The following is a 27,935-nucleotide window of genomic DNA, read 5'->3' as shown; positions in this document are numbered from 1 at the left end:
AAGGGACATGAAGAGAGACTTAGGACTGACAGGACAAGGGGGAACAGCTTCAAACGGACAGAAAGCGGGGTTGGATGGGATATTGGGAAGGAATTGTTCCCTGTGAGGGTGGAGAGGCCCTGGCACAGGGTGCCCAGAGAAGCTGTGGCTGCCCCTGGATCTCTGAAGTGTCCAAGGCCAGGTTGGATGGGGCTTGGAGCAGCCTGGGATAGTGGAAGGTGTCCCTGCCCATGGCAGGGATGTGGAACTACATGATCTTTAAAGGTCCTTTCCAACCCAAACCAGTCAGTAATTCCATGAAAAACTGAGAAAAATTAAGGAGCGGGGATTTTTATTCACTGGTGAGTGCAGGGGCGCATGGTATCATTCTGTGATGTGCCAAACTTTAGCGCCTCTTCTTGCGGGGACCCTTCGATGAATGCTGGCGAGTCCAGTTCTCCTGCTCCTCCCCGGGCCGGCCGTGCCACCAGGAGTCACTCTCGGCCTCCGAACGGGCGGCGGAGCCCCACGCGAGCCGCGCCCGCAGCATCCCGGGCTGCGGGGCCGTGTGCGGGCGCTGCGGCCGCGGCAGCGCTGCCGGCTCAGCCCGCGGCTCCCCGTCGGGCAGCGCCTCACCGCTGCCCGAATCCCCCTTTTTGATTATCATCGGGCTTTTCCCCGCTCACACACGCTCTTTCTGGCGATGTTTAACCCCGGCATGCCCATTCGGGCCGGCAGCCGATGGTGTCCCCCGCCTCCCCTCGCAGCGAGCGCTCCGCCGCGCGGGTCCCCGGGGCGGGCGCTCCGCAGGTGCGGGCCGGGCTCTGCCGGCGCTGGCTCCGCTCAGGAAGTGACAAGCACATTTCCTCCTCCTCCTCCTCCTTCTTCTCCTCCTCCTCCTCCTCCTCCTCCTCGCTCCCTCCCTCCGCCCGCCCCGCCCGCAGCACGGCGGCGGCGGCGGCAGCGGAGCGCGGTCGGAGCGGCGCCCACAGCCGGCCCGGCCGGGCCGCTCCGCCGCCACCGCCCGAAGCGCTCGGTAAGCGATGCTCGGAGCGCAGCGCGGCCCTGCAGCCCCGGGGGGTGCCGGGGGGGAGCGGACAAAGGGCGGCGGTGCGCCCTGCCCGGGGACGGGGCGGCTCGGAAGGGATGGGGTAGGAGGGTGGTACCCCCGGCGCCACCGCATCCCCGCGGAGCGGGCTGGGGATGTCCGCCTTTGTGCCCCGGGGTGAGCGGGGGGCACGGCGGGGGAGCCGGAGGGAGCGTGGAGCGGTGGGATGTGTGTCCGGAGCGGCGGGGGGGTGCGGGATGCTGAGCCCGACGTGCGGGGATGGGCGGCTCTCCGGAGTTTGGCGAGCGGGCAGCGAGCGGTCCTCACCCGCTCCGAGTCCTCTGCCTCTGCCGCTGGAATTATTTCCTGCGAAAGGATCAACACGTGCTTTCCTTTCTCCGGGCCGAGAGTGCAGCTCCGGGGGGCTGGAAGTCGGGCGCCGCCGGGCTCGGTGCAGCACTCCCGGGGTTTGGGGTCTCACGGGGGATGCAGCTGAGCATCCTCCAGAGATGCTCTCCGGCTCACCCTGGGCCAGCGCACACTCCCCAGCGTGCCGTGCCTCGCATTGCGCTCCTGGCACGTGTGAGGTACTCGGGGCAGCAGCAGGACAGGGGGACAGGCCGGTCCCCGCGGGCTCCAGCCCCCGACGCTGCTGCGATGGGACACGGCAGCGCCTCGCAGTGTGAAGTGCCCTGGAAGGGGGGTTGTCCTAGAAAGCCTGTAAGTCTTGTTTCTCCGTTCGGTGACGTCAGGTTGATCGGGTTCTCAGGTACGTGAAGGTTTCACGTACAGCTGTATGCAGAGATTTCACGGCTAAGGGGCTTTTCCTCAATAATTTTAATTTACTTGACGCAGAGAGAGTTTGCTACAGCGCGGTGCCTATCGCTGAGTTGTGCCGCTGCCTCTCGGTGCCGTGCGGTCTCCACAGACGCTGGTGTACCTTGGCAGCTCATCCCCTCCTTAGGAAATCCTCTGGAGTGAAAAGTGAGCGTAATTTGTTATGAAATAGGCTGATAGACAAAACTTCAGTTGGCGATTGAAACCAGATGTGCATATTTTCCTTTTGAATCCTCAAGCAATACTAAAAGTCTGTTTTGACAGATTAAAAACTACTTGCAAATTGCAGAGGTAGCAGTGTTTCGCGATAATCCAGTAAAAACACGGAGGGCTGTGAGCGTCTCTGCCCAGTGTTGGGTATTTCCAAGCGCAGGAGATGCTGCTGCCATCACAAAGCACAGATTCCCTTGGCCTGCCTCTGTCGTGGGCAGAAATATTTACCAGGGCTTGGCTGAGGGCTGGAAAAAGAAATAAAGAAACCCCAAAACAGTGTAGATAATGTTTCTAGAGAAAATATTTGGGGTGGGTCATGAAACAGATTAATTAGAGTGATAGTAAAAAAACCTGAATTTCGGAGCGGTTTGCTCTGTCTGTACCTCTCTCTCATGGCTTGGTGCAGGTTTGAAGTGAGCTTCTCATTTATTTCTTCATTTTTGAGAATCCTGTGGAGCCTGAAGGATGCTTGTGGCAGCGGGTGTGTCACATCCAGCTCTGGCACGGCCCTGCTCAGTGGGGCAGGATTAGGGCTGGAGGCACTTTACTGGGAGAAGCACTGAGCCTCCTTGCCTCCAAAAGTGGAGGAAAAAACCCAGCCAAAACAACCTGCCGTGGAATTGCTTCCTTCTCTCCACTTCAGAGGAGGGAAGGACACCCTGCCAAGCACAGCCACGTGGAGCACGGCCACGCGTGCTGGCTTTGCTGCTGGATCCCTGGCTCCAGACTTCCCCACTTCCACCTTCAGCCCAGAGGAGGGAGGGAAACTTCTGTGACTTCCAGCTCTGCACAGGGCCGAGGTGTCCAGGAACCACAGTGGTTATAGAAAGCAGATGGCCTTTTGCTGTAAATGCAAAGCTTTGCATAGAAAATCTGTGCAAATCAGTTCAGTGGATAATTGATTTGTGTGAGTGAGATCCAGTTTTTTGTATATGGAGATCAAGCAGACTGTGGGACAGAGCCAGCACCAATGTAGGTTAATTTCCAGTTATGGATACCCGCATAAATAAATACATGTGAATAAATATGTACACATGCAAATAGGCAAACATATACCAATAAAAATCCCCAAATCTGCATTGGTTAATTATATGGAATATTTTTTTTCTAGTAGTAGCAAAGGCTTGCTTCGCTTTCAGCAAAAGTATAGGCAGAACAAGATACACAACTTTTTGCCAAAACACCTGTATTTGTGTGCAGAACTGACACCATGGGCTGTGTCCTGATGGGTGGGGAAGGGGATGAGCTTAATCCCACTTGTCTATTTATTACTGCTGGTTGATTTCTGATTTCTCAAATGGAAGCTGTGTGGTTTGTGACTCTTCTTCCGTTTTTCTTTCTTTCTTACAAAGTTGCATAGAGTTTTTCTTTTTTTTTTTTTTTGTCAGGATGGAGGTGGTTTGCACTTGCCTTGTAAAAGCTCAGATGGAAAAGAGGACACCCCAAGCTGAAAGGGTGATTTTGGTTCTGTTCCCTTCCCCCTCCCGTGTCACGTGGTTTGCCAAATGATGTTGCTGGGAAATAGTACTAATGAACATTAATCTGTGGCAGGGCAGACTTTGGACCAACGGGCTGGGACAGGGCAAGGTGCCAGAGATGCTCATAGCTGTTTGGAGAGCTGGGTTAAGTCTCCTTCCCACATCCCAGGGGAGGGACAGGGCAGGCAGAGCCTTTGTGTCACATCTGCACTCACCAAAACTCTCTCCTAGAGTGAAAATACCTTCAGAAAAACAAGTTTTATTCCCCTGGCCATGGGGGACCAGAGCAGCAGATGATCTGGGACGTTGCTCCTCTGCAGCTCCTTTTGGAACTCTCTTCTTGGCTGAGGTTTTCTGCTTCTTTCTCTCCCAAAACAGGAGGAGGAGGAAGAGGAAGCAAGCCTGCTGACTAGGGGAAACAAAACTAAAAAACAAAAGCAGGTCTGCCGAGCAGCAGAGGGCTGTGACTGCCGTGGGTCTCACGTGTGGTGGGAGCCACAGCTCCCATTGCAGGGGTCCCTGTGGGGCTGGGCAAAAATATCACCAAAACAACAGTCAGAGAGCTAAATATAAACTCACCGGGTGAAGAGGAGGGAATTTTCCACCGTGCCACTCCTCTGTGCCTGCCAGCCTGCTCCTCCCGGGGAAGCTCCTGTCCCTGATCCCCAGCATGTCATGGGGTGAGTGCCACCACTTTCTGTAGGGACGAGACTTCTGTGAATTCCTTGGAAGAGGCCAGGACACGGGCAGAGCTGAGCCCTGGAGCTCTGGTGCTGCCCACAAGTCTCCCCACGAGCCGTGGCCGTGTTGTAGCTGTGGAAAAGTTCTTCTCCAAGGTCACGCTCCGCAGTGGCAGCCTGGCTGCCCATGACCCAGCTATTTCTGTAGAGCAGCAATGCAGAACGTGGCTCTGCCACAGGGAGCTGGAGGGAGCAGATCCATGGGCTGGTTTGTTTTTCCGAACTTTTCGGAGTTGGCTGCCTTTAGGGAAACAAAAATTCCCAAGCAAGAGGGTGTTCCTGAAGTCTTGCTGGGATGGTGCATCTCAGTACAGGCTGTGGATTTGTGGGTCTTTAGTCACCAACAGGTGAGGTGGAGATTGTAAATTAAATGTGGTGGTGCAGTTAAATCCCAGCCAGAATTTCTCCTGGCTTCAGGTGGTTTATCCGTGAGTTTTGTAGCCTGTGGTGTTGGATATGTGTGATATTGCATCTTATGCATTTGAGATATGCTGTGTAAGATAAATAAGGTTTGGTATATTAGAAGTTTCTTTGAAATGCAGGGAGGAGTAAACTGCATTAGGCTGACATGGAGGAGCAACACCAAACCCTGTGTGAAGCGTGGCTGCTCCCAACACTGCTTGCTGTGGGTCCCTGCATGGATGGGTGGGAAGTACCAGGCCAGTTTGGCTCAGTAATCACTTCATTTGAGTAATATTTTAAGAACTGGTTGAGTGAGTGCAAAAAATCTGTTCTGGTGCGTTGAGTTTCTGTACCTCCCCCCTAAAAGTGTACCCAAGGGACTCTTGGTCATGGTTTTTGCTTTTAGAGGATTAAATATAGCAGCATCATTGGTGTCACTCCTCTGTAGTCCATTTGAAGCATCCCTTGGGCTACATCATTCCTTGTATTTGTGGCTCCTGGCTATGGCTTTTGCTTTCAGCAGCCAGGGCTCGGGGCTGGCTGTGCGGTAGGTGTGGGACCGTGGTGAAAGAGGAGTTTGACTTCGTGGCCGCTTTGTGCTTACAAATCCTCACATCTCCCAGGGTTTGTAAAAAATGGGATCTGGCAAGCTCTGATCCAGCAGCTGGAAAACCTGCTCTCCTTCTCTCTGCTCCAAACCAGCCCTCGAAAGGAAGGACCAGGAGTCCTTTGGATGGCTGAGGAGAAGCAGGGCTTGGGGAGGTGGTGGTGCAGAAGGATTTGGCTGCCCAGGTGTGGCAGTGACTTGTTTTGGTCTCAGCGACTTCTCTGGACCAGGAGGTCAAGAGACTCACCCCTCATCCTGCTCCTAAAGCCAAGGGGATGGGTTAAAGTGTGTTACTTTTTTGCCTTTAAGATTTTTTTTTGGTCCTTTACCCTATGATGACTCTGGCATTGACCCCAGACAAGCCTTTGTGCTTGTCTGCCCCAGTTGTGCAAGTGCCACCATCACTGTTCTGCACCAATGTGAAATGGTAATTATAAGGAAAAGGAATTAATGAGACAACTGGTCTTCTCTGGTTAGGACAGCCTGGCAGCACAGTTAGGCCAGGTGGAGCTGGCCATTTCTCATTTCAAGTGATGTGGGAAAGTCACAATAACTGTGATTTTTGTGTTTCTGTGACTGCCTTAACCTTACTGCCTTCTGGTGTGCTGGGCAATAGTTGTCAATGCTATGAAATTACTTCAAGTGCATATATTATTATGCCAGTTACAAAGTGCTTTGGGTTTTTTTTTGGGGTTTTTTTTTTTTTTTTTTTTTTGTTTTTTTTTTTTTTGTTTGTTTGGTTTTTTTTTTTTTTTTTGTTGTGTTTTTTATTTTTTGTCCCAGATGGTACAAATGAATATTGTATAATATTTTCAAAAGGACAAGTTTTAATATTATGAACTAGGTGCCAAAAGCTACAATTGTGTACCAAAGCTGAAGTGTTTATAATTATAATTATAAAGATACAGAAAGCATTAGAAACATCCATTTTTGGGTTTGTTGACTCTCTGTTAACTCAGAAAAACAGAAAAAAATAAAAGACCTAGAAAAGTTGTGGCTGCCCCTGGATCTCTGGAAGTGTTCAAGGCCAGGTTGGACAGGGCTTGGAGCAACCTGGTATGGTGGAATTTGTCCCTGGCCTTGGCAGGGGGTTAGAATTAGATGTTCTTTAAGGTCCCTTCCAGTCCAGGCCATTCTGTGATTGCTGGACTGTCCTTTGTGCTATAAATGAAATACAGTGCAATGGATGGTACTTCCCAGAGTGAAAGCATCATTCATGAAGATGTACATTGCCAAAATGCAAATGTTTCATTTAGAAACTCTCACCCACATTGTCGGTTGTGCATGATTTGTGTTGTTGGTAGAAACTACTTGAACTACTTTTCCCGTGGAGGTTTCAGATGTACGTATTTGAAACTTAATTTAAAAAAAAAAAAAAGTTCCAGCTCTGCTGTGCTGTGCATGCCCTCCCTGTGCTTGCCTTGTGAACCCCATGATACACCAGAAAGGTGGCAGCTTCCAGAGGAGCTGGACGAGAGCCAGGCCAGCCTGTGGAGGAGCTGCTGTCATCCCACCCTCCTGACCCTCCTGAGCCCTGCACAGCCCACCTGGACATGGGGCTGCTGGCCACGGGGTGCAGCAGCTCCCTGGGGGCATAGGGCAGTGACCCAGCAGAGCCCTGCTTTGGGGCCTGCTCTGTGGATCACCATTTTTAGCAATTTTCTGAGTTAATTCTTGCTAGAGCATGGACTCAGTGATCCTAAAGCTCTTTTCCAACCTCATGATTCTATGGTTCAGTGTCTTTTAGAAGGGCTCCCAGTGCACACATAAAGCTGTAGCGCTGGCTGAGAGCCCCGTGCAGTCATTTGTGATGCTGTAGTTAATTGCAATGATTATTGTCTGTGTTGTTCAGGAAAAAATTGCCCTTTGCCCTTGCTCTGGATCTGCATAGCTCCATCTTCCTGCAGTGCTGGGACGTGTCCCACTGCTGCTCTGCTCCTTCCGAGGGACCTGCTCAGCTTCTCCTGCCCTCTCTGAGGCAGCCAGGTCATCCTCAGCAGTTGCCACTCCGTGTTCCCCCTGTCTTGTACTGTACCTGTGGCTTGAAGCCCCCCAGTTACTCCTGGAGTGCCCTCCAGACCTTGGTTAGAGGTGGGAAGAGGCTCCAGGTGCCTGCATGTGATGTGGAATGCAGAGCACTGAGGCTGTACCATCCCTTCTCCTCCTGGAGACCCCAAATTTATCCAGCCTGTGGACACACCCCTGCATGCCTGGGTAATCTGCTGCACCATGCAGGAGCCGGGGCTCCTGCCCCTGCCTTTGAGGTGAGTGTCTTTTAAGCAATTAATTTTTTAGGGTGTATATTAACATTTCTGTAACCAGCTGTGCTGGTTGCTTCTCTCCATTCTGTGTCACCAGGCTGTTCTCTGTATTTAGCACTTTGCTGGTCTCGAGTCACTTACAGAGGTTTTCCTGTTTCCTTCCCAATTACTGCCAGGAATATTGGATGGCATAGGGTGGCAGTGTAGTTTCTGCTGCAGCCAGTGTCACCAGTTACCTGCAGGTCTGTTTGAGATGTGCCAGTAAAGGGTTATCAGGAGCTGGCATCCACTTTAATGAGGTGTTTTATACCAGTGCTCCCTTTCACCTGCACAAAGGCTTCAGGTGAGGGGAGAGCTCTTTCCTTGGTGTTGTAATTGTGATTCCTGACTCCCTGACCTTGCACTGAAACCAGAGCCTTGTTGGGCTCCAGGTCTCACCCACCACATTTACCAGGCTTGTGCCTGTCCTCAGGGACCCTCCGTGGTGATGGCTCAGAAGATTTTTTGGCATGATCTCATAAAATAAAAGGTGTACATTTATTTGGAGCTGTTGTTTAAGAAGGATCTATATTTAGTGCCTGCTGTTTAATATCATCCCAGGTTACTCCTGACAAATGTGATTGTGTCATTTTCCTTTCTGCTCAGGACAGTAATGTTTATATTGTCTATTTCTTCCTTTTCTGCATCCTAACTAATGATTCTACCATCCTTTCTGTTGTTGTCAGTGCGACTTCTTATTGTCCTTAATATCTATAAAATCTCCTGTATCTTGTTTTCTAACAGAACCTACTGTTTAACTAGCAGTCTCATTCATTTAAGGTGCTGGCCTTATTTTAGGGACTTCATCATGGTTTACAAATTCCAGGATTCATTAATTCCTTCGCTCATTAGGGTTGCAAGTTGATACATGTTTTTTCCATGTGATGAAGGCGGACGTTTTTGCTGCCCTATTTGTCCTGGGCAATCATTCATGTTTGTGCACTGACAAAATACCTGGCGTGGTTCCCTTGCTGGCAGCTTTGGAGCAGGGATGGGATGCAGCATTTAGGTCAGTTCTCCTCGGGATGCTGTTTCAGGAGTGGGCTTTGTGGTTCACACCACGCTGGTGCTGGGGCCAACCCATCTGTCCATTGGGCTTCCCCTTTCTGTGGCACAAAGGAATCTGTTTCTCTCCTGATATTCACCCTTGGCATGAGAGAAAGAGGGATATAGGGAGGCTATCCAGAGATGGAGACCTATAGGGTGGAAAATGCAGATTTTAAATTTCTTTTTCCCCCTTTATTACATAAATGAGCTCGAGGAGTGAAGGACAGAACTGTGTTCCTGCCAGCCCAAATAAAACCAGGGGCTGTTTGCATTTCCACTTACTTTTTTTTAAGTTTTCCTCACCTCTGAAACGGGCTGCAAAATCTGGGCTTTATGGCTGCTAAGCTACAGTGGAGCTCATCCTGCCCTCAGAGGGGCATCTCTGAGGACAAAACATCCCAGTTCTGGGAAAATTGTCCTGTGTGGGCATTACTTCTCCGGCTGGGCAGTGCCCTGGTGGGCACCTTGCTTTGGGGCAGTGGTACCTCGGGCTCGCTGGAGCTGTTCCCCATGGGAAGCATCTCCCTGCTGGCCCTCAGGGACCCCTGATGGAGCCAAACCTGCAGAAGGTTTGGGCTCTACGTGCTGCTGACACCTCGCAGGAAGCCCAGAGTGTGTTACAGCAACAGATTCCGTATTATTCCAGCCTCACAAGCATCTCCCTGCAATATTAAAAACACCCTCTAAAAGCCAAGTCCAAGCTCTCCATGAATGACTCTGTGGAAATGCTGTCGGGCATGTTTCAGTGCTGCTTTGGCTTTGATTTTGGTGGGTAAACACCGTGAGTGGGTGTTTGCTTTGACTTCTCCCTCGTAGCCAAAGACTTCCTTTGAGGGAAGGCGAAGCCTCCAGTGCTGCTCCCCATCACAGCAGCAGCCCAGTCTGCCTGTGGCTGGGTGTTGGCAGTGCCTGCACTGCATGCCTGGGCCCAGTGCTGCCCAGCAGCAGTGGGAACCCCCAGTTTCCTCAGGATCAGGGATGCCCCCTGCCCAGGATGAGAATAACCCTGGCAGAGCCTGGTTTCTCCATCTGGATGCAGCACAGTCATCCCACTTGGGATGATGCTCCTTGGCTGGCATCTCCTGCTTGTCCCACACTCTGCTCTGTCCCCCTTGGAGCTTCCCAAAATCACCTCCGGGTTGGCCCTGACATCAGAGACAACCTTTGCTGCGTGGTGGAGGCAGGGTGGGTGCAGCCCGTCCTCTCCTTGCCCTGCTGCACCAAGAAGAGCCCCCCTGTGATCGTCACACGTTCCCCCATCTCCACCAGAGCCACCAAACCCGGGTCCTTGGCAGCTCCTGCATGCAGGAGCCGTGTTCTGCTCACAGATTGTTGTGTATTTGATGAACCTGAGGAAAACAAGGAGCACGGAGGCTGTGGGGTGAGGCGAGTTCGCTCTTCAGCCTGCCAAATTCACGCTCGTTCAGACAACTCACAGATGTTTGGCTGCTCGTGCCTTAAAAGAGATTTATGGAAGATGCAGGGCTCGGGAATGGATGGGGACATGGAAGTGGCAGTGTGGGCAAAGGTTTCCTGGCCCTGGAGGGCTCCTTCCCTCCCTCCACTGTGCCTTCCCCTGCTGGTGTTGGTGGCAACATGTGGACAAACAGCAGGGAAAAGTGCCTTTTGGTCACTAGGAGGGTTAATAAAGGCTCCAGGTTCGTCTTTCAGGAGCCCAGGAGCTCTTTGAAAGCCATTTCTCAGCTGAGGAATGAACCCCCAGAGCCTGCCCAAGAGCCAAAGTGCTTGGGTCCAATGCAAACAGTGTGGGGTGTGCAGGAGACAGCAGGCACACGTGTGGGCACAGATACCATCCACTGAAGGCATCTGAAATTCTTTTAATACTGCCTGCTGAGTTCAGGGAGATAATTTCAATTTTTGGAAGGTTCTAAGGGATCATTTTGCTGGGCTTCACGTGAGGGTTCTGCAGTCTTAAAGTATTTCTCCATAAAGGGCAGGTGGTAGAAGATAACGTGGAGTCTGGCAGTTGATCCATACATCCAGGATTTTCCTGCTTTAAATCCAGGCGTGTCCATAAGGGCTGCCAACCTCTACCTGTTTGCCATCTCAGCCTTGCAGAGGGGAGAAATCTGACTTACAGGCAGCATCCAAACTGGCTCTGACAGCGATGATGGTGTTGTGGGTCTTGGCAAGTGTTCCCCAGTTACAGAGTGAGATGTCCCAGATGCTGCTCCTGCTTCATCTGGGTGGGTTTTTAGTGGTCACTGATGAGCAGCGCTGAACTCACTTTGCATCTCCAGGATTTGCTTCTCACAGGGACCCTGAGAGCTCTAGAGTCAGCAAGGAAACCTGGGCTGGCTGAGAATTCCCCTAACTGAAGGTGGTGAGGCACTGACACAGGCTGACCAGAGAAGCTGTGGCTGCCCCATCCCTGGAAGTGTCCAGGGCAAGTTTGGACAGGGCTTGGAACAACCTGGACACAGGGAAGGTGTCCCTGCCCATGGCAGGGGCTTGGAATGAGATGAGATTTAAGCTCCCTTCCAAGCCAAACCACTCAGTGATTCTAACCCTGGGAGCATTATTACGTGCCTGTGAGCAGATGGAGGTTGTTTTATAAAGACAGGTACTCTGAGGGGTTCACGGGCTGTTTGAAGTTGTTTATGCTGGGAAGTGAGTCAGTAAAAGCAGCGTGGTGGGGCTGTCTTCAGCTCAGACATCTCAGGCTGTACATGGGAAAAGAATATAAGGAAGGAACAAGAATTGTTTTTTTGTGTCTGTTTACTAGAGCAGCATGCTCTGAGCAGTAATTAAAAGTAAACCCAGACTGTGCTGCCTTGTTCAGCATCCCTAGTTTTTGAGATTAAGCAGCCAAAGCAATTCTCAATTCAGCAATTCCTCAGCTTTTGGGAGGGTGGCCAACACTCACAGTGTCTCACAGACCACTGCAAATTCTTGTAATAAATCTCACAACTGGGGCAGCAGAGGAAACCCACAGAAAGGTGAGATGGTTTGTTGGACCAGCAGGCTGGACTGCTGCTGCTGCTGCTTCAGCTGCTCTGCTCCAGGGACAACCATTCCAGGGACAATACTTCCATGGAAATACTACTCAAAGGTAGAAGCACTCCCCTAATGAGTGGAATAGGCAATGACTGCAGGTTTGCTCACAGAAAATGTGTAATTTCTGTGGTCATTGGGACTGGGGTCATGCTGTTGGCTCTGTCTGCATGGCCCACACTTCCAGGGATGGGGCAGCCACAACTTCTCTGGGTAACCTGTGCTGGAGCCTCACCACCCTCACAGGGAAGAATTTTTTCCTAATATCTAATCAAAGCTCCTCTCTTTCAGTTTGATCCATTCCCCCTGTCCTGCCGCTTCCCACGGCTCCTCGCTGGCTCCTCTCCCCTGCTGGTCGCTGGTTTGCGATGACTAATTTTGCTTTCTTCTTTTCCTTTTCAGTTGCCAGGGAGGAAAAGGCAAAGTCACTGCCAGCACCATTTCCTTCGAGCTAAAGATGTTGAGACAAAGCACCTCTGCCCCTGCCCTGTCCTTTCAGTCCTTCCGCTGCTGGTGTGTACAGGACTCATTCCCCTGCCACTCCTATTCCCTAAGAGCACGGGGGCAATAAACCTTTTACCCAAGTAGATGGTGTGTAATTCTCCTTAATTCCTTATTCCTTTTGTTGTGAGAGCTTGCCTGCAGTCGAGGCTCAACCCAAGCATGTAGATCTGGGCATGAGCTTGGACTCGAGGCTCTGCCTAGAGATTTGGGGGTGTTTGGATGTGTGTTTTGGGGCTTGGAGTGCAGGGGACTCTCTGCCTTGTGTGACTTTGGTGTCAGGCTGAGGCAGTGCCCAGGCACGTGGAGCAGGGGATGGGATTGAAATCATAGAGTTTTATTTGCTTGGTAATTCATTTATGGCTGTGGAGTGGCTGTGGTTCCTGGTAGTGAGGCTTATCTCAGGCTCCAGGAGCCAGCTTGCATGTGGCCATCCGTGGTGGCTGCACGTGGCATTTTTGGTTCCTAACGTGGCCCCATGGGATGGGTGCTGTCATGGGAAACCTCCAGCTCCTTCTGCCTATGGGTTTACTGGCTGTAGATGTTGGCTCCATCCAGGCTGTCCTGCACTGGCAGGACAGGTGAGCTCTGGGCTGTGCTGGTGACAATCTGTGTTCCTGTGTGGAGCTGCTGCTCACAGGCACTGAGGTGATTGTGGCTCCTGAAGCTGTGCAGACCTGTGGAGCCACAATCACTTCACACTGCATCCCCCTTTGCTAGGTTGCACGGAGGCAATTAGTGCTGAAAGGGTGTCCTTGTCTTGTTAGCCCTGGAGAATTCCAGTCTGGATGCAAGCAGGAGGCAGAGGAGAACATTTCCTTGTTGCTTTTCTTTGGCTGGTAGTCTCTGAGTGCCTGGAGCATGGGGCAGCACGAGATTTTGCCAGGCAGGAGCTGGGCAGGAGTGGGACACCGTGTGAGAGCCGTGGTGTCCTGGATCCTGTTTGTCCTTCCAGCAGCTGGGGAAGACCCTGTGGAGCAGGAGGAATGACTGCAGGCTCAGGGTGTCGTGGGCAGGGCTGCAGCCTTTCCCCTGCCAAGGCTGGGCATCCTGGGGCAGCTCTTTGCTCTCGACAGAGTCCCAGGGGACAATCCTGAAGCAGCTGCCTCCGTGGAAATTTTGTCCTTTGGAAGTCACGTGTGCTGACTCATGATCCTGTGTGCTCAGGATTAATCCATTGGGCATTTCCAGAGCGTAAAGATTTCTTCTCGGGCCCTGAGTGGCATCTTTCACGTTTATTGGAGGTTTTTACCCCACAAATAAACTCAATATTCTCTAATGACACAGACTCAAGCAAAGGTAACAAACTGCCCAGAGCTGAGCCTACTCAGCCTTGTTGCAGAAGACAAATTATTGCCTGAGTGAGGAAATAAACCCTGACTTAGCTACATGCAAATGGTAGACTTCATGGATTTTTTCCAAATTCATAACACAATAAATCAAGGAATTGAAGATGTACTCCTGGGCATTGTCCAAAGCCCTGAGGGTGAGACAGGCTGTGCCATGAGGAGATTCAGTGTAGCCCCAAATCACTTCTAAGAAGTGGAAGGATTGGGAGAGAGGCATGATTTTTATTTTGGGTGAATATTGCCATGTTATGCTTGCAGAAAACCTTAAACCCCACAATTTTCAATTACAGTCACCAGTTTTGGCTTTTCCCCCTAATTCTTTGTAACCCCCTGTGGGGTTTGGGAGGGGATGAGCAGCTGTGCTGTGACTGCATGGAGAAATCAAGGTGTGCACAGTGGAGGGAATTTCACTGTTTCACTGGTGAGAGTGGGATGGTGGTGAAGCCCTAGAATCATGCTCAGAGTTTGGTCCAGAGGGATTATGTGAGAAATGGATTTGTAGAAAATTTTAACAATTTGACAGAAGTTTTTACATAGTGTATATTTGTATGTGAACTTTGAGATAAGAAATGTTGATTTAGAAATACTATAGAATAGGACAGACATTAAGATTAAGAGAAAAATTGAACTAAAAACAGGTTTTGAAGGATGGCTTTGTAAATTAGATTAGAGAAATAGAACTATAAAAATTGTATTGTAGTAAGACTTACTTGTAGTAGGACTACATTATAGTGTACTGCAATTAGAAGATAGCTTCTGATTGTGATGGTGTGAATTATTGCATCTGCATTGTCTCACCCTTCTCATGGGACTGAAAATGAAATAAAAGTTTTTAAAACTCCTCTCAGTTGCCCCATCTCTGGATCAGAAAAGAGTATAATCTGACAGGATTAGCTTTGGTTGTTCAGCCACGTGGGTCTAACCTGCCCTGAATAAACTCCAGAAATTGCAGTAGCTCCTTGCTCAGCCATTTTCTTCAAGCACAGCACAGGGAATGTGCTGGGGCAGGGGCAGGGAGTGGGGTCCTGCTTGGGTCATGGCTTCTTCTCTTTGATCAGCATGAAAAATTCAGCAGGGGCAGGTGATTTATATTCTGAGAGAATTCTCACTGTTCTGCTTGCGAGCTGTATCAGTATGCAAAACACAGCTCCAGCTCCTCGTTCCCGGTGCCCTTTCCACTGTAAATAGGTTTTATGTCAGTGTGTGTGGCTGGAGATGGATTATTGAGCTGGACAGGGGCTGAATGTTTTCTGTGCAGAGGGGTGGTGATCCCACAGCTAGTGGAAATCTGTGTGATGCTGGTGCTCACTTTTCTTCACAAGGAGTAATTTCTGGGGGTCAGACCATGGAGTCATGGAGTTGGTAGGGTTGGAAAACACCTCTGAGATTATGGAGTCCAACTGCTTCCCCAGCACAGGCAAGGCCACCACTAACCCATGTCCCCACGTGCCACATCCACAGGGCTTTTAAATCCCTCCAGGGCTTTTAAATCCCTCCAGGCTTGGTAACCCTTTCTGTGAGGAAGTTTTTCATCATTTACATGGAGGTGTGATACTGGTCACTGCTCGTGCTCCCTCCAGCCATGGCAGAGCATCTGGCAGACAGTTTGCTGAATCTTCAGGTCTTTCCCATGCAGTCCAGTGTAGCAGGTGAGCAGGGCATGGCTTGGAGCCTGCTGTGTTATGTGTGAGACCCCCCTGCAGGGAAGGGCTGTTTATCCCCCATGAGCAGCTCTAAGGCTGTGCTTGTGCCTCACAAGGAGCATGTTTGTTCCCCAGAGTTCATCTTTCAAGCCTGTGGATGAGAGTTGGATCATTTCACTTAATTTTTTTTCCAAGACAAACTCTCCATAGGTGTGATACTGTCTAGAAAGCAGCTCTGAGAGAAACCTCTTCCCACCTCTGCCACTGCAAAGATCACATAAGACTTCTGCTTTGTCTGTGGTTTGAACCACGCAGAAAGTAGGGTTTGCTAAAATTTGGGGATTTCTGTGCACTAGAGTTTCTCGGGGCTTTTCATAAAGCTCAGGAGATTGTGTCAATCCCAGTGGCCGTGGCTCAAATCTAAACTTAACCTTGACATCATGATGAAGATAGTTCCTTTATCTGATTGCAAATGAGGAAATACATTTCTTAAAGTAATTAATGGTCCCTGCAGAGTATCTTTTTATTAGCATGTGTGTGTGTGAAAGCATCCAGTCTATAAATACACAGTGGTTTCCTCCTCAGCATCAATAGGGTCTGTGCTGGCCCTGCAGTCTGTGTCCCATGGCACTTGTTTGCATGGAGAGGATGTGACAGGGCAGGAGCGTGCGTCAGGAGCCCTGGGAGGCAGGATGGGGAGCCAGAGCTCACATTTCACTGGAAAGTTTCCCTTTTTATTGCAATTCCTCCATGGGGATGGCTCCAAAACCCAACCAAGCCGTGGTTCAAATTGCTGATACCTGCAAGCGCGCCTCGGCCCCGGCGTTGAGGGGTGGTGGTGGCTGCCAGCTTGGCAGCAATTTGCTGTGTTGCCTGTCATTAGGGCTGTGTTAATTGCAGGGCTTGCAGAGGAGCAGGGAGGTGTGATGGTGTGTGCTGCATTCTGGCTGGCCGGGGCAGGGAGCCTCTGCCTGTGCTTGCTGCTGCTCCTGCCTGGGTGTGCACCCAGGTCTGCTGCTGCAGCATTAACCATCACCTCAGGGGAGGGCAATTATTCCTGAAGAAATCATACCTGGTGAGTGTGCTCGGTGCTTTCGTGCTGCTCTGAATCCTTGTTTGATCTCTGTGCCAGCGGTGCCCCAGCGTCCTCCCAGCACTGAGTTTGTCACTGCAGCAAGCACTCCTGTCCGTGCAGGGGCAGGGACAGCTGAGATTGTGAGAGATAGAAATCACAGAATCACAGAATGGTGTGGTTGGGGATGCATCTTAAAGACCATCTCATTCCACACCCTGCCATGGACAACTTCCACTATCTCAGGTGGCTCCAAAACCCAATGCCCATCCTGGCCTTGGACACTTCCAAGCTGTTGTGGGCACCTGTGCCAGGGCCTGCCCACCCTCACAATCAAGAATTCCTTCCCAGTATCCCATCTCATCCTTCTCACAAATTATGTGTTAATTTTGACACTCTGAAATGTTCACTTTTCTATTTGACAGTTTTCATTTGGTCGCTGGGTTGCCCAGAGGTTTATGAGGAAGTTACCAGTAAACTGTAAATGATGAGTCCACTGATATCCCATAGAAAGCTGGAGACTGGACCAGGCACCCTTGGGAACAGTAAATCTTCAGCAAATGTATTGATTCCCAATCTTGGCTTTGCACTCTGGATGAACTTTGTCCTCGTAAAATAATAGAAGGTGATTTTTCTTTACCAGCCAGCTGGCCTTTAAATGAGCTACTCTTAACACCACTGCAAGCTCTAATCCAAGTAAACATGGACAGGATGATTCAGGAGCTGGGAAGAGCAACCAGAATATCAGTTCAGAATAAGGGTTAATACTTAGTGGAATATTTTCATCTATTATCCTTAAACATCACAATTGGCTTTGACTGGATGGTACAAGATCGGTGTTTTGTGCTCTTTGGATTGTGCAAATGGTGAGTTTGGTTGTTTGCATTAACAACCAAAGCAGCAAACAGAGAAACAGGATTAGGGGAGCGATTTGGGGAAATCGCTGGTTTTGGTAATCAGATTTCAGCTGCAATCTGTCTGCTTTACAAGGGAATAAGTCTGTAGGGGAGGATGCCAGGAGGTGAGGCAGGGCTCATGATCAGGGCTGCATGAGCTGGCTTGCAGTTTTCATTTCAAGAGCCTCCTTGTTGTCCACCCTTAGCTTTTCTTACCTAAAACTACCTAAGAAATTGGTGAAGATCAAGAGGCATGGTGTGGCCCTTAGGATTTCCCTCCTTGCAGGCAACTCTTTGCCTTGTGTTTTTCCCTAAAGGGCTCTTCATAGATTGGGAATCATGGAATGACTGGGGTGGGATAGGTGTATCCAGGGGATTTCACAGCCATAATGATGCTGGAGAGGCTTTTTCTGCTGGACATCTGCTCCCAGCTGGTCTGGGGGGCAAAGGGTTTCTGTGAGATCAACCCTGGAGCTTTAATGAGCTCCTCTTTCAATGTATTTTGTATTTTCAATGTAGGGGATGCAAGTCCCCTCTTCAAATGGAAAATTCAGAGGAAACTTTATTAATTTGACTGAGATACCTGTGTCCCTGTGGATGATGCTGTGTGCCTTGTGTGCTTCCACCAGCTCCTGGGAGTGCCCCATCCTGTGCTGATGGGGAGCAGAGGGACACCCACAATGTTTAAGATAATAAAATAAACACAACCCTCAAGGAACCACCAGCAGGCTGTTTTTTTGGGCAGTGCTTGCCCCTTGCCCAGTGCATCCAGCCTCCCCTAAGTCCCCTAAAGCTGTTCCTCTCTCTCTCTCTCTGTGCAGGGAGCTTTCCACAGCCCGGGGCTGTCCCTGCACATCCCCCCAGGAGCTGGCAGGGCTCAGCCTCTCCTGGGGAACATGGACTGAAAGAGGGGCTTTGCCAGCCCCCAGCTGCCAGCACCCTTTGCCTGGACCCTGATGGACTCCGAGGCAGGACTGCATTACCATGGTGATGATCTTAACCAAAACTCGGGAGAACAAAGGTGCTGACTCCGTAACATGCAGGACTGAGCTGGTAAGCTTTGGGAAACCTCTGTTCAAAACTGTTTTACTGCCAAGGACTTTGCTGTAGCTTTGTAATAAGGGTTTTCTTTCCTGCAGGGATGGATCTTTAGGTGGTTTGTAGCATTGATTTCTACAAAGCTGCATTAATATCCAAGGAGAGGTGATTAGTGAGTGATTGGAGTGCTGTGGCTTTTGCATATGTGGATTTCAGTAAGCACCAAATGGGATAAACAGTACAAAAAAAAAAATCAAATCAATGCTGTGAATAACACAGGTGAGAAGTTGCTTCACTGACAGCAAACAGATGCTCATCATTAATAGGAGGATGAACAAGTGGGAAGCAAGATTAAGTGGGAGATGGTGAAGGGCAATGCTGTAGTAGTTAATTTCTCTGGCATTCTGGAGAGCTGCAAATGCAACATGCTGAATGAGCAGGCAACAACAACAAAAAAACCAAATTAGGGGTGGCAAACCAACTAAAAGATGCTGTGAGAGGTGAGTGTACCAGTGGTAGGGGACACACAGCTGGAGGCAGGGTCAGAGCAAATGAGAAGGAGGTGCAGGGTGATGGAGAGCCATCAGAGCAAGGCTGGTTGTGGCCATTTGCCCCCTGTTCTCCTGGAGAGATGGGCATGGTCTGAGAAGAAACTCCACCAATTTCTCTGAGAGTCTCAGATAAGGGCATGCAGGAACACAGCAGGAAGCATCTGTCAGGATAAGCCAAAAATGGGCATTCTGAGCATAAAAGAAATATAAATGCCTGGGTTTGCTGAGGATGACAGACTTCTTCTGTCCAGCTGGGCTTCCCAGGCAGAGAGCACAGTGTGCTGGGGTGAAGGCAGGCTGCCCTGGCAGTGAAAGGCAGAGGAGAAGGTGAGCAAGCTAGAGGCAGTGGAAAATACTGCCTTAAATGGGTGAAATTTGGGAAGGGTATTGATACATTAAAAAAATACTCTTGCTGTAGAGTTAGCTCCTGCTGGGGAGTCAGCATCTCCCATGGCTGCTGCTCAGGGTGGGAAGCTGAACTTTCAGTGCCAGCTGTGCCCTGGGAAGGGTTTGGGGCAGGAGAAGGGGAACTGGCTGTAGAGAGGCAGATGAGAGTAATTTCTTCTACTCCTAAGAGAAGGGCTGGGTGCTCGGGGTGTCTGGTGGCAGGTGGTAGAGGTGCAGAGCTGTAACACAAAACTTTCCCTCACGTGTTTGCCAAGAGCTTCCCACAGCTCTGGGGCTGGGTCAGGAGTGCAGGGACAGCCCTGGGGACACAAGGTGAATTGCTGGGCTGCCTGGATTGTTAAATTGGGGCAGACAATCACAAGGAGGCTGAGCCACTAAAGAAAGCAAGAGTTTTTCTGCTGACTTCATGGGGAAGGCCAAAAAGCGAAACCCAAAGGAAATAAATGTCTGAGCACTGGGGCAGTATCTCCTGCCAACAGCCAGTGGGCTCCTTTGGTTCAGCTCCCAATTTGGTATGAGGAGAAAATTCTTACAAAATGGTAATTATACTCGATATGGGACACGTGCCAGGCTCCTCTCCCTCCTGCCTTTGCAGACAGTGTCTGGTCTCTGGGGCTGGCACACAGATGTGCACTGGCACAGCCCCTGCCTTCTCTGGGGCTTGTCCCACTTCCATCTTTGCTCCACTTCGGCTGCTCCTTGGGGACAGCTGCCTGTCCTCTCTGCCTCCTGGTTAATTCTGCTGATGGATCATAACGTGGGGCTGCACAGATGGAGATATCCTTACCTTGCCTAGAAAAGTGGCACATGCCCCAAAGGTGACTGACCCTTATTTACCTTCTCCACATCTACACCCTGTAGTTGTTTTATGCCTCCCTATCCCTCTATACTCAGTGTTTCCAGCATTCTTTGTATGAAGTGGGAGCCTTTATTGGATTGCTCAGGTGCCATCATTTGGTACATTACTGTTGTTATTGTTATTATTATTGTTGTTGTTGTCCTCATGATGCACTGGAGATTCAGGCACAGAGAAGCTGTGGCTGCCCCATCCCTGGAAGTGTCCAAGGTCAAGTTGGATGGGGCTTGGAGCAACCTGGACACATTGAAGGTGTCCCTTCCCAGGTGGAACTGGATGTCTTTAAGGTCCTTCCCAGCCCAAACCATTGTGAGATTCCATACTTATGTGAGCAGGCCACGTGTAAAACATGGATCAGGAGGGAAGGTGTGAGTGCAGTGGCCTAATGCCAGATAAAACACAATTATGGCAGTGCAGATGAACGTGGGGGCCGTGCTGGTGCTTCCCTCAGATGATGTAAAGCCTCAGTCAGATGGGATAGTGTTGCCAGGATAGACACTTCAGAAGCCAGAATATGGATATTTTTAGGGATAATAAAGGAACAATTAGTATGAAAGTGTGTTTTTGCAGGCATAGCTGAAATGACATGCAGCTGTGGATAACATATTGATTTATTATATGTGAACCCATCCATGCTCATTTTTAGAAGTCTGATGGTGTCTTTTACACCGCCAAGAGGAAAATTCTTGAGGAAAAAAAGAGTGTGAAAAGCAACCAGGATTATTTTGTACCCGTGTAGTGGCGTTTCCCCCTATTTTTAGTGTAAATCATCACAATCTGAGCAGAGACTCCTCAAAAGTGCTGAGGTGAAGATGCCTTGTCTTAGAAACTCATTATATACTTGAAAAAGCTAAATAGCTGCTTTGTACCTTCATGGGGAGGCCTTAATGGGCTTGGATGAGGTTCAAGATACCACTTTTGCTCCTTTCTTGCCCAATCCAGGATTACCTCTGAATTGCAGCTCCCATTTTAATTTCACCAGAGTTTTGGATCTGAGGGTGGGGACCTCACAGCAGCTCTTTCCTGAGGGAAGGGCTGGCTGCAGGACCCTTGATCTGCAAGCTGAGGCCTGGATGAGGACTCTGCACAGAGTTTAAAGTTGATTTCCTTGAGGAAAGGTGACTGGGTCTGTCCCCAGATGGACCAGGGCTGTGGAAGGCTTTGTCCAGGCTGGAGGCAGGGTGGTGTCTGGTGCCCAGGTCGAGTCTGTGAGAAGTGAATAGTTTTTCTGGTTGTTTGCAGCACACTCCAAAGATGAGTCAAGGATCTACCCTCTTCTCCTGTGGCGTGATGGGTAAGTGACAGAAACTTCTCTCTGTGTTTCCTCCACTCCCACTTCCTCACAGTGATGGATGGGAAGATGTCCTGACTTTTGGATGTCTCCAAAACCACTCCCCTGCAGCCCACCCCACCACACCTGCGCCACTCTCCTCCCCACATGATGCTTGTTGTGCCCTGTTGCCATTGCTGACTGAATTGCTCATCTCCTTTCCCCTCCCCTTCGATACGTCTGCTTGTTTTTAGAGCTACTCTTACAGCTGAGTTGATGAACATTTGGAGTCTGAGGTTGTGTTTGAGAATCCAGCCCAAATGTGGTTCTTGACTGTTTTCATGGTGCAAGCAGCAAATAACAGCATTATCACTGAGATGTTCTACCCCTGGCACAGAGTGCTTGGATGGGCCTCAGACAATATGGAAAATGTCCCATTTTTGCTGTTGACAGTAATCATGATTATTGTAAATGCAGGCAAACCCAATGGGAAGAAATTACAATGTCTGACTCAATTCAGAAGGCTGAATGATTTCTTTATTATAACTATGCTAAAATACATTAATATGCCATATAAAAAGGAAGATACTAAAACTACATATTACTTTATCTAACTCTAACACAACTTGTGACCCTCTCTGAGAGCCCAGCCCCAGGTGGGTTGGATTGGCCATCAGGCTCAAACAATCCTCACCAGAGGATTCACCTAACCAAGCAATCACCCTAGGTAAACAATTCTCCAAGCACATTCCACATGGGAAAAACAAGGAGCAGAAATAGAAATTGTTTTCTCTTTCATTTCTCTCTGTGCACCTCTATGAAAAATCCTGAGAGGGGGAGAAATGTGCTTGCCACACATGATAAAATATGTTTGATACCTTTTGTGTCAGAGCTTGCTAGCAGTTTTTATGCTGAACAGCCACCAAAATGGATGGAGGATTGGTGTGCCTTGCCTGGTGATCCTGAAAAACTGATAGTGCCAGAGGATGTGCTGCTGTGTTGTTCCCTTTGGCATTCCTAGCAGGGAGCCAATCGCTGGGCGAGGCCTCAAAACCCAATTAAAATTGTAGGTCAAGTTTGAGCTAAGCTCCTTGCTGTGAAAGCCAATCCTCCCCAGACAAAGAGGCTGCCCCTTTCCTTCGTGGACGCAGCTCTCATTAGCGTTAATGAGAGCCGGGCACATGCTCTGACAGGAGAAGCCTCCCAAGCTCTCTGATAGCTCCAGCCATTGGCAGTGTGGTGACATGGAGAGCATTTGTGGTTTTTTCCAGATGAAAATCACAAGCTTCATAGTAAAGAATGGACAGAGGCAGCCCATTCCCTCTCCCCTGCCTTTCAAACGTGAGTGAGGAGCAAAGAACCCAAATCAGATGGGTTTTGGCTTGCGCTGTGGCACTGGCAGGCTCTTCAGCAGATACGCAGAGTCTCTGCCTAATTGAGGAGCAGCCTGTCTTTAAGAGCTTTTACAGAGCCTTCTGCCAAATTATCCTCCTTCTGAGGGAGCTGAATGTCACCTCCTTGACCTCAGCTTGCCCTGCAGTGGTCTCTGTTGTGCCCAGTCAAGAGGAGCCCGTCCTTCCCTCATGTGAAGGCATTGCTTGGCTTGGGTTTCATTTTAATTATCTTCCCTGAGTGTTCTTCTTGATGTCCCCAAATGCGGGCCACAATCACAGACTAATCCAGGATGAAAACTTGCTTGAATTTTTAATAAAATTACTGTTAAAATGCAAAACTTGGGGAATATTTTATATCAAAGGGCCAAGTCCCTGTCAGTGGAAAGCACTGAGATAAATAAACACAGTGAAGTTTGGACTGGTAGCACAGACAACATGAGGCAAAGACTCACAGTCCTATCTATGTGGGAGGTTTGGAGGGAAGTTGGCTGATTTTTTTTTTTTTTTTTGGGGGGGTTTTAGACAAAAGAGAATCTTAGAAAATAATCTTTCTGATACCTTTGGGGCGAGGGCAGCTTTGGGCAGGAAGGCAGTTTATTTCTGGACCCTGTGGCCATGGAGCATCAGGGGAGAAGGAAGCCCAGCTTCTGCCAGGGAAAGCATCATCCAAACCCTGGAGCTTTTCTTGTAAGGTATTAAAGAATCTGAAAAGAATCTGAATCTGCAAGAATCTGAAAACGGATTCTAGATTGTAACCAAACTCAGTATATTGAGTAAACATTCTTAAAGGCTTGATATATTGGATGATGCATGGTTAGGTCCAATTCTCAGGATGACCTAAATAATCTTTTGGCTTTTAAATTTGTGAGAAATATTTCTGCCAGTGAAACGATAATATTATTAAAAAGATTGGGTTTTATCTCTGTATAGCCCTTTCCCTGAGGAAGATGAAAGGTGAAACACCTAAAACTATAAATTAGACAACTACTGCTTTCCCTTCTCCTTGATGGGTCCTTGAAATACCCAGGAGTGTAAGAGTTGTCCTGTTGATGGATAGTTTGCTGTTTGTTTTTTTTTTCCTCCTCTTTTTTTTTCCCTTTTCCTTCCTCAGCAGTCTCCATGGAAGGTCCCCAGTGAAAATATCTGTGCTAGAAAAAGGTGGCATGTTAGAAAACTGTGGCATTAGGGTGGTGAGGGCCTGGCACAGGCTGCCCAGAGCAGCTGCGGATGCCCTATCCCTGGAAATGTTCAAAATCAGGCTGGATGGGGCTTGGAGCAACCTTGGAGAGTGGAAGGTGTCCCTGCCCATGTCTTTTGCTATCCAGCCAAAGACAGAAAAATTCCAATACGGGAAGGCAAAAGTAATAGAATCCCAGAATGGTTTGAATTGGAAGGGACATTAAAGGTAATCTCCCTCCACCTCTGGCCATGGTATCCAGTGTCCCAGGCTGCTCCAAGCCCTGTCCAGCCTGACCTGGTAAGAGAAGCTCAGGAGGCGTGTGCTGACAGCCGTGATCTCCTGCTCTCTGCGTAAGCAAGAAATTATCTCTGAGGGAAGCTGCAGGCAGGGTTTTATTGAGGCAGTGGCAAGGTGCTTGCACACACAGGATCCCAGTCCTGGCCCTGATTGTAAAAGGCAGGAGGAAGAAGAGGAGGAGGATGGCTTTGAGCCCACTGGGGACAGATCCTGCACCCATCCCCTGGGAAGTGCTCTTTTCAAAGCAGCCATCATTTCCATTTTCCCTTGGAGGGCTCTCAGAGTTTGTCCTCCTAGGGTGCTGGAGCAGAGCAGGGTGAGGGATGGGGCACTCAGGTCAGCTTTTCTGTCCTTTGGCACTCTCACATCACCCCTCCACCACATCTGGCAGCACCAGCGTTCCGAGCGTGCCAGGGCAGGGCTGCAGCCTTGGGCTCTCTGTTGCACAGCTCTTTCTTGGAAGTGGCTTTTCACCATCCTTGAGTGACAGAGGAAAGCCAAGAAACCAGGAGGAAAGCCAGCTCATGGAATCATGAAGGCTGGAAAAGATCTCCGAGATCATCAAGTCCGACCTTGAACCCCTTCATGGGGTGATGGCCCTTGAATGCATCCTGAAAGCACCTGCCAGGCTTGCATGCCTCCTCTTTCTGAACCAGGGCTTTCTGGAACTTTGGGGTTTTTTGTTTTGGAAAGGCCATCAGTGTAGAGCATCTTGGTGCACATTCAAACACAGTCACCCTGCAGAGAGAAAAAGCTGCTGGGAGAATTGTGGTGAGGTGTGGCTGGAGCAGGCACACCTCTCCAGAGGATCCCGCTGAAGACCTGAGCACGTTTCACGTCAAGTTTGGGGATTTCCCTCCCCCATGCAGGCTGTTGGCACAAAGAGCCCACAGCCCACAGGTGTGTTTCATCTCCAGAGTAGATTTTGGGGCTGTTGTTTTCATTTCCCGTTGAAGCACAGCTCTGCCCGTCATATTTTGATCTCATTTCTGCACTAGGAAAGCTCTCTGGTGCTGCCATCAGCTAATTACAACCATTAAATGTGTTCCACACCTAGAAATTATCTCCTGAACATAAACAGGGGGCAGTGGAAAATGCAGGCTGCCTTTTCCCCCGTGCACAGGAATTGTGAGACCAAAATTCCACTTGAACAACACGGAAAAAAAGGGAATTGGATGTGCACCTGTGCACAGACAAATGTTTGGGTTAGGTTCCAAACAGAATTTATCTGCCAAAAAGGATAAGAAAAATTGATTGAAACCTCTAATTGCTTTACAAGTTGCCATAATAAATTATGTATTAATGTAAATTATTTCATGGGAAAAGAACGTAGAGGAAACTTGAGCAGAAGGATCATGCATTATGTATAAAAAGGAACTGTAAAAATATTATAGCAGCACATTTGTGTCACTGTAGTTAAAGTTGTGTCAGCGTTTTGGTTTTACACCCTTCTCTGTGGTTATGAGTGGTCATTAAAATTTACACTGTGTCACCAGAGGAGCACTGCAGTCATTTAAAAAGCCCAGGGCCATCACTGAGCTGCAAAGTGCCTGATGTGTCCGTGGGTTGCTCCTGCCAAACCTGGAGCTCAGCCTTTGGAAACCTGGCTGTGATGCTCTGAGGGTGGATCCTGTTCTCCGTGGGGCAGTGCAGAGCTCTCAGGGATGGGGGACAACGCCCATCTGCCCAGTTTTGGGGTGTGACTCCAGTCCACGAGCACCACGAGGGTCTGTTTGATGCGGCGAAGGTTTCGTGAGAGAACAGCTGGGTTTTGTTAAGGCTTCGGTGTTGATTTTTGCAGTTTTAAGTCAAAATCCAGAACTAAGATGCTGTTTCACCCAGAGACACTAACAGCCAAAAAGGACCTGTTTAAGCAGGACAAGAGCCCCTCAGGCTGCACTTCCAGCGTGCTCTGGTTGCCCCTTTGTTCTCCAATAGGCACAGGAGAGTTTTCCAGCCAGGCAGCTCACTCTCAGACCAAGGAGCTCTCGTGGTGGGTTTCATCCTGGAACAAATTGCTGCCTCAGAGTAAACCAGGCTGAGGTTTGTAGTTTAAGAAAATTAATACATGTTTAACTGCAGCAGAATTAATGGCTCCAGTGCAATTATTGTTATCAAAGTGCACAGGATGGGACTCTTAGTCTTTAAAAATTGAGCAGAAAGACAACTGCTTTTCCTCAATAAGGCTTTCCAGAGTTCTTTAATTATACCCTTGGCCTTTAGACTACTCCATTTTTGTTTTTTTTTTTTAGGGCAACCTGCTTCCTACTTGCACTGAAAACCCATTTTCTGGGCTATCTGGTATTTTGGGACTGGTCAATGACGGCTGGGGACTCAGAGGGGCCAGGTTGTGCCAGCTCACATTGTGTGAGGGGAAAAGCAAATAACCCCAAGCTGGTGCTGGGGATAGTGGTGCTTTTACCATTTTCTTTGCCAGGTTTGGAAGATTTATAGCTGTTTGTGCTGAAGCAGGGGTGAAAGAGGAAGGTGTCCCATATCCTCCTCACCAAGGCCTTTTGTACAGTCTCTGGCCAGAGGATCGTGGCAGCTTGCCATGAAAAATCAGCTTCTATTTCTGTTTCTTTTGTCTGCTGACCTGACCCAAGAAATCTCTCTGCTGGCAGCATAGTACAGAGGAAAAATAATAAAGATCTAAACATAGATGGAGTTGTCTAGAGCAGATTTCTCACTTTTCATTGTGTTTATTAAAATGAGGAGAGCAACAGTTGAAATGCCGTGCGGTTATTGCGGGCAGAGCCAGGCTGTTCATGGCTGGAGCTGTTATGGCAGAAGCTGGAGAAGGGAGAAATGGGAAAATCAGCCAAGAGTGGTGCAAGGGGCCCCAAATCTGACCTCCTGACTTGAAACCTTAGTCAGATGTGTTCTGCACCATTGCATCTTCCCTACCAGGCTGGTACCTGCAGCTGCGGGCTGGGCACGGCTTTTCATTCATCCTTCAGTTGCCTGAGTGGAAATACCCCAAAAAGCCCCCCAAAATATTGCTTGGTTTAGATACAATCATGTGAAACTTGGCACTGACGGTTCTCCAGCGCGGCTGGGCTCTGTTTGCAGCAGCCAACGACAAAAACAGGCGCTGGGGAGAGGCTGTTGGCTGATGACTTTTTTCCACTGCGGCAGCTGGCGGGGTTGTCCTGCCATGGTTTTCCTGCTGAGGGTGGAAGGTGTATCTGCAGAGAGCCCCGTCTTTTGCAGGGCAGCCCAGCCCTGAGGGTGCTTTGCTTTCTTTTGCTGTCAGTGGGATGTGTGTGGGAATGAGATCATCCTCCTTAATCCTCTCTTCCACCTTGGCTGTCCATGGGAAGCTGGGGAAGGGTCTAGAGCACAAGTCTGATAAAAACAGCTGAGGGAGATGAGGCGGCTCAGCCTGGAGAAAAAGAGGCTCAGGGGGCACCTTCTCACTCTGCACAACTCCCTGACAGGAGGGTGCAGCCAGGTGGGGATCTCCTTCAATGTAAAAAAGTAATAAAACAAGAGGAAACTGCCTGAAGTTGCACCAAGGGAGGTTAAGATTGGATTTTAGGGACAATTTCTTAATGGAAAGGCTGCCCAGGGCAGTGATGGAGTCCCCATCCATGGAGGTATTTAAAAGCCATGTGGATGTGGCCCTTGGGGACATGGGTTAGTGGTGGCCTTGGCAGTGGTTGACGGTTGGATTGATCCCAGAGGGCTTTTCCAACGATTCAGCGATTCTGTGATTCCATGTTTTTTAAATTCAGCTGTAAATTCGGGCAATTGTCAGCTGTGGAGCCCGGGACAAACCGCACACATCTGAGATGTGATTTAGCACAGAGAT

At 49.4% G+C, this 27,935-nt stretch overlaps 1 protein-coding gene across 2 annotated transcripts in view; it reads left to right on the top strand.

The window, feature by feature from the left end:
* Positions 1 to 932: 932 nt before the first annotated feature.
* FAM53B (family with sequence similarity 53 member B) overlaps positions 933 to 27,935 on the top strand; it is a 45,754-nt gene continuing 18,751 nt past the window's right edge. Inside the window, exons 1-3 of one of the 2 annotated variants that reach the window (XM_021526360.1) lie at positions 933 to 1,015; positions 17,949 to 18,180; positions 21,223 to 21,274. In XM_021526360.1, the coding sequence (XP_021382035.1) occupies positions 18,112 to 18,180; positions 21,223 to 21,274 (121 nt within the window). In that variant the 5' untranslated portion in view covers positions 933 to 1,015; positions 17,949 to 18,111. Of the gene's footprint in view, positions 1,016 to 12,507; positions 18,181 to 21,222; positions 21,275 to 27,935 lie in introns of those variants that run through there. The other variant, XM_021526361.2, reaches the window with a different exon arrangement.

Source organism: Lonchura striata, chromosome 7, assembly GCF_046129695.1.
Source record: "Lonchura striata isolate bLonStr1 chromosome 7, bLonStr1.mat, whole genome shotgun sequence".
NCBI classification, from domain to species: domain Eukaryota; kingdom Metazoa; phylum Chordata; class Aves; order Passeriformes; family Estrildidae; genus Lonchura; species Lonchura striata.
This window is presented reverse-complemented; position numbering and strand designations above follow the sequence as displayed.